Consider the following 14,330-nt stretch of genomic DNA (forward strand, 5'->3'; position numbering starts at 1 on the left):
AGAATACCATGGAAGGTGAGGATCCAGAAACAGATGTCCTTAAAACTATTCTTCCTAAGGGTGCCCAGGGGTACGCAAACCCCAGACTAAAGACCACTGATCTATATAATAAGCTTAGAATAGTGCCAGGAACATATGAAGTGTTCAGGAAGTATGAACTATGGTTTTATTATTATTGCATCTATAAATGATCCAGCATATAGTAGGTATTAAGTAAATGGAATGCAGAAAGAGTTCAGATACTATTAGGGGGTTGGACAAGACAAACCAAAAAAACCCCTCCAAAGCTGATTCTGTCATTCTGGTTTGGAGCCTGCATTGGTCACTTGCATCACAGATCACTTCAAGTGTAGGAGCTTGAAACAACAACTGTTTTATTTGCTCACAATTCTGCAGGTCAGCAAGTTGACCTGGGCTCAGCTGAGCGGTTCTTCTGGCCTCAGCTGGATCACTCATGCAGCTGCAGCCTGCTAGTGGGTCAGCTGGGGCCTGGCTCCTTCGGCGCCTCAGCTGGGATGACTTGTGTCTGTTTCATGTGGTGTCATCTTCCAGTAGGCTAGCCAGGCTTCTTCATGTGATAGCAGAAGAGTTCCCTGCAATGAGAGAGAGAGAGAGAGAGAGAGAGAGCGAGAGAGAGAAAGAGAGAGAGAGAGCTCACAAACCTCAGAGCACAGGGCCTTTTATGCTTCTGCTTGTGACTCATTGGCTAATATTTCACTGGCCAAAGCACATCATGTGGCCAAGCTCAGAGTCCGTGTGGGAGGGAGTTACACAAGGATGTGGATATATTAATGTGTGATTCATTGGGGCCATTGATGTAGCACTCTACTACACAACTCCAGGGCCCTGTGGCTGTTTCAGCTTTACTTCTATTTGAGGTGAACTCAACGATGAGCTTAGAGTGGACACTTTTTAGGATAACTGCCTAGGTATTCTTATTTTTCCTCTGTAGCTAGAACATGGTTTTTCTGAAGGAGACCTACTATGGAGGATGTCATTGCAAAAAAAAAAAAAAAAAAAAGGCTGTTTTTTTTCCCAGGACCTCCTCTTAGTCCTGGAAGAGCTTTGATCAGAGAATTAAAACCCATTTTATAGACAGGAGCGCCTAAGTGGAGAAAAGTTGCCCCAGGAAGGCTTTCTCATGGCTAAGGCAGAGCTCAGAAGTTGGGTGACTCTATAACTCTAGGTTAGAACCCAATTCAACCTGGCTTGGCAAAAAAAATGAATTTGGGGGGTTATGTAACCAGGAAGCCTGAGGTGTATGGCTTCATGCCTGGCTTGATCCAGGTATGGAACAGTATCAAGTCACTGTGGTGTCCTTGCCATGACTCTGCTGTACTCACCCAAAGAGAAGTATAATAGCCCTGAGGGGTGGTTTGTGCCAACGTTTGTGCAATACCTGGCCACCTACATTTCCTAGGAATTCCTGGAGAATATATATCTAAAGTAGCATTTATTTACCATCTTCTATTTCTTTTTCCTTTCACAGTGAGACACTATTTGGTGAAATGCCCTCAGAACAGGTAGGAATATTTTCTTCTTGTTTTCAAGTAAAACTCTTTGCTATTTTACTTTCTTTTGATATTACCAAAAAATGGTTAAATTCATATCTTTACCTTAACGTCTGCATATTAGTTCAAAAATTGGCCTAAAATGTGTGTTCTGCATGCACTTGCATGTTTCCAGATTTCATGTTCTGACTGTCACCCTGAGAGGGACCAGCAAACATGTGGCTCAGGCTGGCCCAACATACATGCTGGAGGAGGCTTGACACCTGCCCTTGAATGACTGTTCCCCTGTTTAGGAAGGAGCTGGCAGGTGGACTGAACCACTTTGATGCCTTTTGACCACAAACACTCCTGATCCCCTTCCACCAACGCCTGCTTGTCCTATGTCCTACTCTACAGAATGCGTCCATTAGTGATACATGTGCTAAGATGCTAGCCTTTTAGCTGATGGGACACACCTCACAGGTAACAATAGTTATGGAGTTATGGTAGATATTGCAAACTCATAGTATTTAAAATTTTGAGACTTCTGGTCCAGACAGGATGGATTAGATCAATTTCTCTCTGCTCTTCCCTGCTAATAAGCACAACTATCAATTCTGGAAATAATATAAGAGACAGACAAAGGAGGACTCTGAAAGGTAGTAAGAAGAAAATGATGAAAGACAAAGGCAAAGAGAAATATGTTAAAAGCAACCAGAGAGAAACAATGCATTACCTACAGGGAAACACGAATTTGAATGACAGTGCATATTTCATCTGAATCCCTGGAGGGCAGAAAGAAGCAGCCCGTTTTTCAAATACTGCAAGGAAAGAAATGTCACCCACAAATTCTATATTCAGCAAAACTATCCTGTAGGAATGAAGGGGATATAAAGACATTCTCAGATGAAGGGAAACGAAAAGAATTTTTAGTTTCACTATCAGGCCTACTTTAAAAGAATGGCTAAAAGAAATTCTTGAAATAAAAGGAAATATCGTGATGCATTAGGAAAGAAGAAGGAAGAATTGAAAGAGCAGAAATATGGGTGCATAAGTAGACTATTCTTTTCTTCATGAGTTTAAAAAGTAATATTTGATGATTGAAACAAAAAATTATAAAACCATCTGATACTCAAGAAGAGCATTATGATATGTAAAAATGAGGAGGGTAAGTGACCTAAATAGAAATGAGATTTCCACACTTTACTTCAAGTGATAGAACATTTTTACCAGTGGGCTGTGGTGTCACATGTGTGTATTGCAATGCTCAAAGCAATTATTAAAGGATTATGAAAAGTACATTCAAAAACAGTATAGAATAATAAAGATAAAATCCTAAAATATGTTCAAGTAACAAAGAAACAGAGGGATGAGAACCGCAGAAAACAGACAGAAAGCAAATAATAAAATGGCAGACTTAATTGCTGACATACTATTTATCTTAAATGTAAGTGGTTTAAATACATCAGATGACAGAAGCTGACAGAGTGGATTAAAAAAAAAATGACCTAAATATATGCTCTTTACAAGGAACTCATTTCAAACACAGTGACATAGGAAGATTGAAATAGAAGGATGGAAAAAGGTATACCGTGCAAACATTACCAAAAAATTCAAGAGTGGGCATACTAATACATGATAAAATAGACTTCAGAGCAAAGAAACTTACTAGAGATAAAGAGGGACATTAAATAATGATAAAAGGGTCAATCCACCAGGAAGACAAAGATCCTAAATGTGTACATATCAAATAGCAGAACCACAAAATGCCTAAATCAAAAACTGAAAGAGCTGAAAGAAGAAATAGATAAGTCCACAATGATAATTGGCAACTTCAACATCCCCTCTCAGCAGTAGATAGACCAACTAGATAGAGAATTAGCAAGGATTTTGAAGACCTAAACAACACAGTCACCCAAGAGGACCAAATTGATATGTATCAAACACGCCAACCACCAACAGCAGAACACATGTTTTTCCATCCCCCATGCAACATTCACCATAAGATATGGCTTGTCTTAGACCAAATCCTGGGTTATAAAACAAATCCCAACAAATTTAAAATAATTAAAAATCATATAAAATGTGTTCTCTGACTGCAGTGGAATTAAACCATAAAGCAGAAATAAAACAACAGCAAGAAAATCTCTAACCATGTGGAAATTAAACAACACACTTAAAAAAAAATCCATGGGTCAAAGAGGAAGTCTAGAAGGAAATAAAAAATACATAGGATTGACCAAAAATGAGAATAGACGTAACAGAATATGTGGTATGCAGCTAAAGCTGTGCTAACAGTGAAATTTATAGTATTAAACGCTTATATTAGAAGAGATGAAAGCCCTCCAATCAACATTCTGAGGTCTCACCTCAGGAAATTAGGAAAAGAGCAAAATAAACCTGAAGCAAACAGAAGGAAGGAGATAATAAAGATCAAAGCAGGAACTGATGAAATTGAAAACAGCAATGTGATAGAGAAAATCAATGAAACAAAAAGCTGTTTCTTAGGAAACCTTCGGGGAAAAAATGGGTAACGTGTACATAAGATCTCTCTGCTTTATTTCTTGTGACTGTATGTGAACGTCCAATTACCTCTGTTAAAGTTTCAGTTAACAATTGTATTTGATATCTCTGGGGGATCCTGTTTACAGTCCCAACAGTCCCTATACTGGACTGCTTTGTGTTCCTGCTATTGAGTTTGGGATCCTCAGAAATCCTATTACTCATATCAAAATGCAAAGTTATTTTATTGAGAGCTTACCGTCTACCAGGTACTGTTCTAGGAGCTTGGGAAGCAGCAGTGAAGTAAAGAGACAGAAATCCCTGCCTTCGTGAGTGCAAATGTATGTGTATACGTCCCCAGGAGAGATGTCTGAGTATGGTTGAGTGAGGGGATTAGCAAATCCTCTCCCCTAAAAAGCAACTATAAATCTTAACAAAATTGACAAAAGTAATCATTTTAGAACTTTGGAAAGACCAGAGGTATATATTAACCTGAGAGGCTTTCCTACTTGAAAAACTGCTAAACTGCTGAGAGGAGCAGTGGTACTCTGTGGAGTTTTGGCCTTGGGCAGCTCTGATATTCTCCCCTCCCAGCTTGGCTGGTGAGGAGATTTTTTTATGGCAGGAAATGCTGGGAGGACCATCAGCCTCTCTATTGTGGTAGAAGGGGGCTCACTTGACTTGGAGCAGTGTGCAAAGCCCACGTTCAGCAGTGTTGGCAGTGGAAGTGGCAGTCTTAGCGGTATTGAGCAGGGAGGCCCAGTGGTTCTGCTAGCCTGAGGTTTGGGTCACAGTTGGGTCAAGCATATCTCTGGCTGAGACAACATGCATGTGCAGAGGAGAGTGGAGGGCACCCAAAGGATAGAAAAAGATACATCATGCAAGTAGGAACAATAAGAGAGGTGGTAGCTAAGTTAATAAGACATACTTTAAGACAAGAAATATTACTAGAGACAAAGAAAGAAGTTTTATAATTATAAAAGATCAACATATGAGGATAATTTAACACATTGTATTGGACCAAACAGCAGAGCCTCAACATACATGAAGCAAAAACAGAAAATTAAAAGATGAAAATTTTCAATTATTCTAGAGTAATAGCTGGAAACTTCAATGCTCCACTCTCAATAATTGATAGAATACTGAGAGAGAAAATCAACCAGGACACAGAAGATGAAGCAGTTTTACCTGACAAATAAGAATGCTTTACCCAGTGACTGCATAATGTATTCTTTTCAAGTTTATTTGGCACATTCTCCAGGATAGGCCATATGCTAGGCCATAAAACAAATCTTTATAAAATTAATATTTTATTTATGTAAGAAATCCTATGAAGTCTGTTCTCTGACCACAACAGAATTAAATAGAAATTAGTGACAGAAAGAAATCTGGGAAATTCCTAAATGTTTTGAATTTCAAACAACATACTTTTAAATAATATGTGGGTCAAAGAAGAAATCAAAAGAAAAATTAGAAAATATTTTGAATTAAATAAAAATGAAAACACAGCATATCAAAACTTATAGAATGCAGCAAAAGTAGTGCTTAGAGAAAAATTTATGGCCTTTAAATGTCTATATCAGACAAGAAGAAGGGTCTAAAATCAATAGAAGCTTTCACCATAAGAAACTAGAAAAAGAAGGGTAAGTGAAATCCAAAGTAAGCAGAAGAAAGGTTATAATAGAGATTAGAACAGAAATCAATGGCATGGAAAACACACACACACACACACAAAGAAGTATCAATGAAACCAAAAGTTTGTTCTTTGAAAAGATCAATGGACTTGCCAAACCTTAAGTTAGACTGTCCGTGAAAATAAAAAAGAGAGAGAGAAAATAACCAATTACCAAAATTAGGAAAGGAAAAAGGAATCACTACAAACCCTACAAAAATTAAAAAGTTATAATCCTGATAATTCAGGTTTATTCTAACAAATTAGACAACATAAATGAAATGGAAAAATTCCTAGAAAAACACAAATTTCCAAAACTGATTGAAAAAGAAAGCTATAGTCTGAATAAACCTATAATAAGTCCAGAAGTTAAATTGTTAGCTAAAAAGTTTCCAGCCACGAAAAGCCTAGGCCCGCCTTGCTTTACTGGTGAAGCATACCAAGTATTAAAGGAAAATAAGAATACCAACCCCTCACAAAGTCTTTCCAAAAAGTTGGGAAAGCGTAGTCTTTTCAACAAATGATGCTAGGACAAAATATATAAAGAACACTTACAACTCAATAATAACATGATAAATAACACAATTAAAAATGGATAAAGAAGACATACAGATGGCCAACAGGCATATGAAAATACGCTCAGCATCATTAATCATCAGAGAAATGCAAATTAATCCACAATGAGATATCATCTCATACCTGTCAGAATGGCTAGAATCAAAAATAACACAAATAACAAATGTTGGCAAGGATGTAGAGAGAAGGGAACCCTCATACACTGTTGGCGGGGAGGTAAGTCGGATAGCTACTGTGGAAAACAGTGTGGAGGTTTCTCAAAAAACTAAAATAGAACTACCTCATGACCCAGCAATTCCACTCCTGGGTATATATTCGAAAAAAACAAAAACACTAATTTGAAAAGATACATGCACCCCTATGTTCATAACAGCACTATTTATGATTGCCAAGATATGGAAACAACCTAAGTGTCCATCAACAGATGAGTGGATAAAGAAGATGTGGTATATATATACAATGGAATACTACTCAGCCATAAAAAAAATGAAATTTTGCCATCTGCAGCAATATGGATGGACTTGGAGGGTATTATGCTAAGTGAAACAAGCCAGACAGAGAAAGACAAATACTGTGTGATATCACTTATACGTGGAATCTAAAAAACCAGTAAATATAATAAAAAAGGAACAGACTCACAGATATAGAGAACAAACTGGTAGTTACCAGTGGGGAGAGGGAAGAGGATTAAGAGGTACAAATTCCTATGTATAAAATAAATAAGGTACAAGGATATATGGTGCAACACAGGGAATATAGCCAGTATTTTATAATAACTATAAATGGAGTATAACCTTAAAAAAATTGTGAATCACCATGTTGTACACCTGAAACTTACATAATATTGTACAGCAGCTATACCTCAATTTAAAAAAATGGCCAAAAAAGACTTGAATAGATATTTCCCTAAAGAAGATACATAAATGGCTCGCAAGTTCATGAAAATATGTTCAATATGATTAGTCATTAGAGAAGTGTGAATAAAACCAAAACGTGGTGCCACTGAACACCCACTACAATGGCTATCGTAGAAAGACAGACAATGTCAAGTGTTGGCCATGTTGTGGTGAAACTGGAACCCTGTACATTGCTGGTGGGAATGTAAAATGGTGTAGCCATTTTGGAGAAACAGTTTGGTGATTTCTTAAAACATTAAACATAGACTTAACCATATGACCCAGCAGTTTCACTGGTAGGAATCTACCCAGGAGAATGAAAACATATGTCCACACAAATACATGCATGCAGCTTTTCATAGCTGCTTTATTCATAATCACCAGAAGCTGGAAACAATCTAAATACATCCATCAACTGGTGAATGGATAAACAAAATTTAGTAGTTCATTCACTGGAATACGATTTGATAATAAAAAGTAAGAAACTGCTGATCTATGCTACCACAGCGGTGAACCTCAAAAACGTTGTACTAAGTCAACTAAGCCAGATGCAAAAAATTACATATTGTGTGATTCCACTTATTTGAAATGTCCTGAAAAGGGAAATTTATAGAGTCAGAAAGTAGATTAGTAGTTGCTTAGGGCTGAATAGGGATTAACTATAAATAACTATTTATTTATAGTTTTGGGGGGTGACAGGGATGTTCTAAAGCTGTATTGTGGTGGTGGTTGCACAACTTCATAAATCTACTAAAATTATTGAATTGTACACTTACGATCAGTGAATTTTATGGGGAGTAAATTATGCTTCAGTAAAGCAGTTTGTTTCTTTTTTAAAGCATATGCCCCGAAAAGGCTCCGAGGGCCAGCATTTCAGGTGTGGGGGAAGGTTATGGCTCAGGTGATCAGAGGCTGTGGAGGGACCAGCCTGCCGGCGTTTCTCAGGATCTGCATGCTGTGGTCTAGCATCTGGCCTTACATTCTTAGCAAGCGGTGCGGGAGTTTGGGCTCCACTTCCTTCCATTCCCTGGCCTTCCCCTTCAGTTGCACCTATTCAGAGCTGGTGCTGAGGCTGGAAGTACAGCGAAGATGTCACCCCAGCCTGGTGGGCATTACAGTTTGGTCTCCCCCAGCCCTGTGATGCCTGCCAGAGGTCAGAGATGACCACAGAGTCCCGCTTAAATGCTGCCCCCTCTACCCGCTGGTGCTGTCAGTGAAACTGGTTGGGCTCCTGAGTTGAGCGCTCCCTGTTGGCGTATCTCCTGTTGGGTCAGCCCACAGATATGCCTCTGGAAAAGCCTGCCTCTTCTAGTCCACTGCACCCCAGGACCCTGCAGGGGCCAGGTCTGCCCCCATGAACCTGGTAGCGGGTGCCCTTCTGACTTGCATTCATCTTTCTATTAGAACCTCATGCTGATTTGACCTAGTGCAGCCCATTCCCTGCCACGGGGCCTCACTTGTGAACTGGTCAATCCTTGCCATTTTAACTGGCCTTGACCTGAATTGTTCTCTGCCTCTGCAGCCCAGGCATTTTTTTGTTTGTTCCGTCCCTGTTGTGCCAGAGGGCTCCCAGATCCTGGCTCCTTCATCTGTGCTGTGGCAGTGGGCAGCCGGGCCCTGGAGTCTCAAGCTGTGATCGGGACAAATGTCCTTCTCTGTCCTCTGACCACTTCCTCCTAAGGGAGAATGGGCAGAGAGCACAGGACCAGGACAAGATGCCAGGAACAGAAACCCTCAGGCAGGGGAGGGACCCTCAGGAAGAGGCCACATGCTGGCGCTGAGGCTGTGGTCACTGAGACAGGGACCTTGCCAAGTGACTGGGGCAGAACCCGGGGACTCTAGGGAATTCCATGACTTATTGAGAGAAGCTCAAACAGAAGGAAAACAAGTCTCATCTCGAATGTGTATCATCCTTGAAGTCGGAAGTTGCCGTTTCCTGGGAGGGGCGGCCTTGACCTTTGGGGCTGGGGACAGTTCCTTTCTGATGGCAGAGTGCTGTCTCCCGGAGCAGAGACCCAGGCCTTAGTGAGCGTCTCAGGATTCTGCAAGATTTTAAGCGTGCCCTCCCTGGGGAAAGCAGCCCTGAGAGCAGCTCAACTGGTAGGTATGAAACTGTACCCCAGAGTCCTGGAAAACCAGATTTTAGTTGAAATGCCACCAATTTCATAGAGTTATAATGTGCTTTCATACCATGATACCTCCTCAGTGCACTCAGGTGCCTTTCTTCAAGTACAAGAAAATTGTCAAGAGGGTGGACGGGGGCACCTAAAAGGCGATTCGCAGCCAGTATGTTTCCTGACCTTTTGCTTGACCTCTTCTTATGGGTTTGAGATACTAAATTTTTGCAAATGGGAGCAATTAAAATGGACATTGTGTCACCTGTGCTGATGCAGTTACAGCTGAAGCTGTGTAAGCTTTCTTCATGTTTTCTGGCGCACACACCTTCTCAAGGATAAAGAGTCAGGGCCATAGACTATTTACATGTTGGATAAATTACAGACACAGTTTTACTGTACTTTATGAGCTTAGTTTAAAGCATTTTTCAGTCTTTTCTGAACCATCAGAGATTTTTAAACATACTCCCACAGTCGAAGTATGGGATTTAATAATTGATTTGTTCAGGATTTAGAGTGAAGGCAGAGATGTGATTTCAAAGAGAATATGAAGATACATGCTCAAAACTAAGATATGTAACTACTTGCTTCATTTGTATAATATTGAATAGTAGCAGTGTTATAAAACATTTATTCCTTCTGTGAAAGGCAATCTGCTGTGATGGTTAAAGATTCTGTGGCCAGGCTGCCTCAGTTCACATCTGGGCTCTGCCACTGATTGCTGTGTGCCTTTAGCTAATTTTTCAACCTCTCTGATAAAATGAGGGCAATAATTGTCCTAGCATATAGTGTGTTGGGAGGATTTCATGAGTTAGTCTGTATGAAGTGCTTCCAACAGGTAAATGGTGAGCTCTATGCAAATGGTTCTGTTATTATTCAGTCAGTACTTACGATTGATTCTTCTGTAAGCTTGTAAGGCCCATAGAACAAGGATGAAATGACACACATCCCATGCCCTGAGGTCTGCCTCTAGTGGGAGACCCAGAGAAACAAGACCGTGGCAGCACCCGTGGGATGCCCATGGAGCTGTCACGGACACCCAGAGGAAGTGCTCCTAACCCTGTCCCAGGGGTCTGTGGGTGGTAGGGAAGGCTTCCTGGGGGTGAAATCTAGGCCAAGTCTTGAAGGGTGAGTTAGAGCATTACAGGAGAAGAGGGTTGGGGGAGGGCAGCACACAGAACTGGGGAGAGAAAAGCACAGCGGATGAAGGGATTTAGTCCATGGAGGTGAGGAACCCTGGAGATTCAGGGCAGAGCAGCAGGGAGGTGAGGCTGGAGTTGGTGGCAGGGCCAGATGCCAGGGGATGGCAGTCATCATAGTAATAACAGTAACGGAGCCACACTGTTATTAAATGCCGTGCCCTGGCACAGTGCTAAGCATGGGACACACACCATCTTCTTCCCGCCTCACAACAACCCCGTGAGTGGGTGCTGTGATTATCTCCATGCTATGGATGAGAAACCAATACAAAAAGTGTCGATGTTGGTGAGGTCTCCTGGCCAGTGAGAGGAAGAACGCGAGGGCTGCCAGCCCAGGCCACGTGGCTCCAGGGCTCACACATTAGCATAGGTGTGCTGGGAAGCTTGGGTCTGACTGTGAGAGCTTTGGTGTTGGCATTCACACAAATGAACAAGGAGCAGATGCTGCAGAAATGTTGAGGCAGTGGAAGGAGAAGCGGGAAGGGTTTGGCTATCAATGCTGGGGGTGGCTGCAGCTTCCCTGCATCCCTTGACTTTGAAAAGTGCATCCCTCTGGTCATAGGCATGGATTTGTGGGTGTCTGAGCCTCTGTCCGCATTCAGCTGAGCAAGCAAGGGGGCGAGGGCAGGGATGGCAGACTTGGGCGTGTGTCTCCTGACCTTCCTCCTGCATCCCTGACATCACTGCTGTGCAGTCTTATCCTCGCCCCACCCCAGGGCTCAGGCTCAGCTCCCTCCTTCCAGAGCCCTAGGCAGAGGCAGGCGTGAGGACAGGCCTGTGTGATGGGACCTGGTTGTTATTCCTGGAATAACGTGACAAACATCTACCTGGTTTTAGTGTCAGTTTGAGCTGTGCCACTCAGCAGCTTGTGCCAGTCACTCAGCTTCTCTGGGAATATTTCACCCTCCACAAAATGGGCACAAACCTGCCTCTGTCCCTGTGGCTCAGGGTCGTTGTGAGGATTCAGTGAGATAATACCGGCTGTGGACTAATTCCTCATAGTTACTCAGGGAGCGCCCGTGTACCTCTGCAGCTGAACACTTTATGGGATTTACTTCTGATCCTCATAAAAACCCTGCAAGGTACAAATTACTCTCCCCAGATTAAGAACATGAATAACACTGCCAACTCTTAGATGAAGAGCTAGCCCTCTCTACTATTTACGGACCTTTTGATTCCAGGTAACAGAAAAGCCAGCTCGGATGGTCTTACCCAGGAAGGGACTTGGCTGGCTCACCTGACCCGGGATGCTGCAGTGGGTGGGCTTTGCTCTGGGGGGCACAGGGTCCTTAGGGCAGTGGCTTCTGCTCCCAGCCCTTCTCTGGGCAGTGCTGCCTCCAGGCTTTGATGTGTCCTCGGGCCAGGCCAACTCCCCTTGGGAAGGGAACGGTGGCAGCACGGCTTTCACCCCTGGGCTCATGAAGGAGTCATCTTGCTTCCTAATGAACAAACACAACTGAACTCACTGTTATGGGACCAACCCGAACCAAGCACTAAGGCCAGAGGATAAAACTGTGCCGAGCAGGGGGGGCGGTCAGTGCCACCCAAACATGTGCCTTCAGCCCTAGGGGGCAGGGAGTGGATGCTGGACAGGTAATCCCAGGGACCTCTCCTTGCTTTTATTCTTAGGACCCAAGACCAACACTACATAGAACCACTAAATTTTGGGTGGCCCAAAAGGTTCGTTCGGTTTTTTCCGTAAGCTGGCTCTAGTAGCACTTAGTTGTCTTTAACTTCATTCGAGACAATTTTGTTAGATCATATGTGACAGCTGTCATATCAGCATGCATTTAAAAAAAGATATCAAAATTGGTGGATTTTTGTGTAGCCTTTTTAATATTGAAGTTGTAAGCAAAAAAGCAACATTTTCGGCATATTACGCTTTATTATTTCAAGAAAGGTAAAAACGCAACCGAAATGCACAAAAAGATTTGTGCAGTGTATGGAGAAGGTGCTGTGACTGATCGAACGTGTCAAAAGTGGTTTGCGAAGTTTCGTGCTGGAGATTTCTCACTGGACGATGCTCCATGGTCAGGTAGACCAGTTGATAGCGATCAAATCGAAACAATAATTAAGAACAATCAACATTATACCACGTGGGAGACAGCCGACATACTCAACATATCCAAATCAAGGGTTGAAAATCATTTGCGCCAGCTTGGTTATGTGAATCGCTTTGATGTTTGGGTTCCACGTAAGTTAAGGGAAAAAAACCTTCCTGACCATATTTCCACATTCGATTCTCCACTGAAACATCATGAAAACGTTCTGTTTTTAAAACAAATTGTAACAGGCAATGAAAAGTGGATGCTGTACAACAAGGTGGAACCGATGAGATCATGGGGCAAGCGAAATGAACCACCGCCAACCACACCAAAGGCCAGTCTTCATCCAAAGAAGGTGATGTTGTGTATATGGTGGGATTGGAACGGAGTCCTCTATTATGAGCTCCTTCCAGAAAACCAAACGATTATTTCCAACAAGTACTGCTCCCAGTTAGACCAACTGAAAGTGGCACTCGACGAAAAGAAAAGCAACCAGAATTAGTCAACAGAAAACGCATAATCTTCCATCAGGATAATGTAAGACCGCATGTTTCTTTGGTGACCAGGAAAAAACTGTTACAGCTTGGCTGGGAAGTTCTGATTCATCTGCTGTATTCACCAGACATTGCACCTTTGGATTTCCATTTACTTTACAAAATTATCTTAATGGAAAAAATTTCAATTCCCTGGAAGACTGTAAAAGGTACCTGGGACAGTTTTTTGCTCAGAAAGATAAAAAGTTTTGAGAAAACCATAATTCAAAAAGAGACATGTACCACAATGTTCATTGCAGCACTATTTACAATAGCCAGGACATGGAAGCAACCTAAGTGTCCATCTACAGATGAATGGATAAAGAAGATGTGGCACATATATACAATGGAATATTACTCAGCCATAAAAAGAAATGAAATTGAGTTATTTGTAGTGAGGTGGATGGACCTAGAGTCTGTCATACAGAGCGAAGTAAGTCAGAAAGAGAAAAACAAATACCGTATGCTAACACACATATATATATGAAATCTAAAAAAAAAAAAAAAGTTCTGATGAACCTAGGGACAGAACAGGAATAAAGATGCAGATGTAGAGAATGGACTTGAGGACCTGGGGAGGGGGAAGGGTAAGCTGGGACAAAGTGAGAGAGTGGCATGGACTTACATACACTACCAAATGTAAAATAGCTAGTTAGTGGGAAGCAGCCGAATAGCACAGGGAGATCAGCTCGGTGCTTTGTGACCACCTAGAGGGGTGGGATAGGGAGGGTGGGAGGGAAGCACAAGAGGGAGGGGATATGGGGATATATGTATACGTACAGCTGATTCACTCTGTTATACAGCAGAAATTAACACAACACTGTAAAGCAATTATACTCCAATAAGGATGTTAAGAAAAAAAAAGTTTTGGGAAGATGGAATTATGAATTTGCCTGAAAAATGGCAGAAGGTAGTGGAACAAAAGGGTGAATACGTTTTTCACTAAAGTTCTTGGTGAAAATGAAAAATGTGTCTTTTATTTTTACTTACAAAACTGAAGGCACTTTTTGGCCCACCCAATATTAAGGAAGCACCTCCTGACCTTACCAGTTAGTGTTCAGAGATTTCAAACTTACAGACTAAACCACCTCCAAGCCTTTGTGCAGACTCTGTGAAACTGGCAGGGACCAGGAAGGACGAGCTCTCACGGTGAGGCCCGGCAGAACCTCTGATGTGATGTAAACCGTTTATGATGAAAGGCCATGGGGAGGCTGTGGACAGGGAGGTGCCTTGGCAGCTGCCTCACGAAGGAGCAGCTTTTATCCTGGTGCTCTTCACAAAATGCCATACGTAGGATGAAAGC

General features: G+C 41.9%; 1 protein-coding gene across 7 annotated transcripts in view; it reads left to right on the forward strand.

Annotated features, from left to right (window-relative positions):
• VSTM4 (V-set and transmembrane domain containing 4) overlaps positions 1-14,330 on the forward strand; it is an 86,387-nt gene that overhangs the window by 38,426 nt on the left and 33,631 nt on the right. For all 7 annotated transcript variants that reach the window (XR_012326534.1, XM_073793349.1, XM_033841904.2 and 4 more), the window contains one exon: positions 1,490-1,523. Coding sequence is in view for 6 of the 7 variants with exons in the window: in XM_073793349.1 (XP_073649450.1) it covers positions 1,490-1,523 (34 nt within the window). In the remaining variant the exon portion in view is untranslated. The remainder of the gene's footprint in view (positions 1-1,489; positions 1,524-14,330) is intronic.

The sequence above is a fragment of the Tursiops truncatus genome, chromosome 16 (assembly GCF_011762595.2).
Source record: "Tursiops truncatus isolate mTurTru1 chromosome 16, mTurTru1.mat.Y, whole genome shotgun sequence".
Classification (NCBI taxonomy): Eukaryota; Metazoa; Chordata; class Mammalia; order Artiodactyla; family Delphinidae; genus Tursiops; species Tursiops truncatus.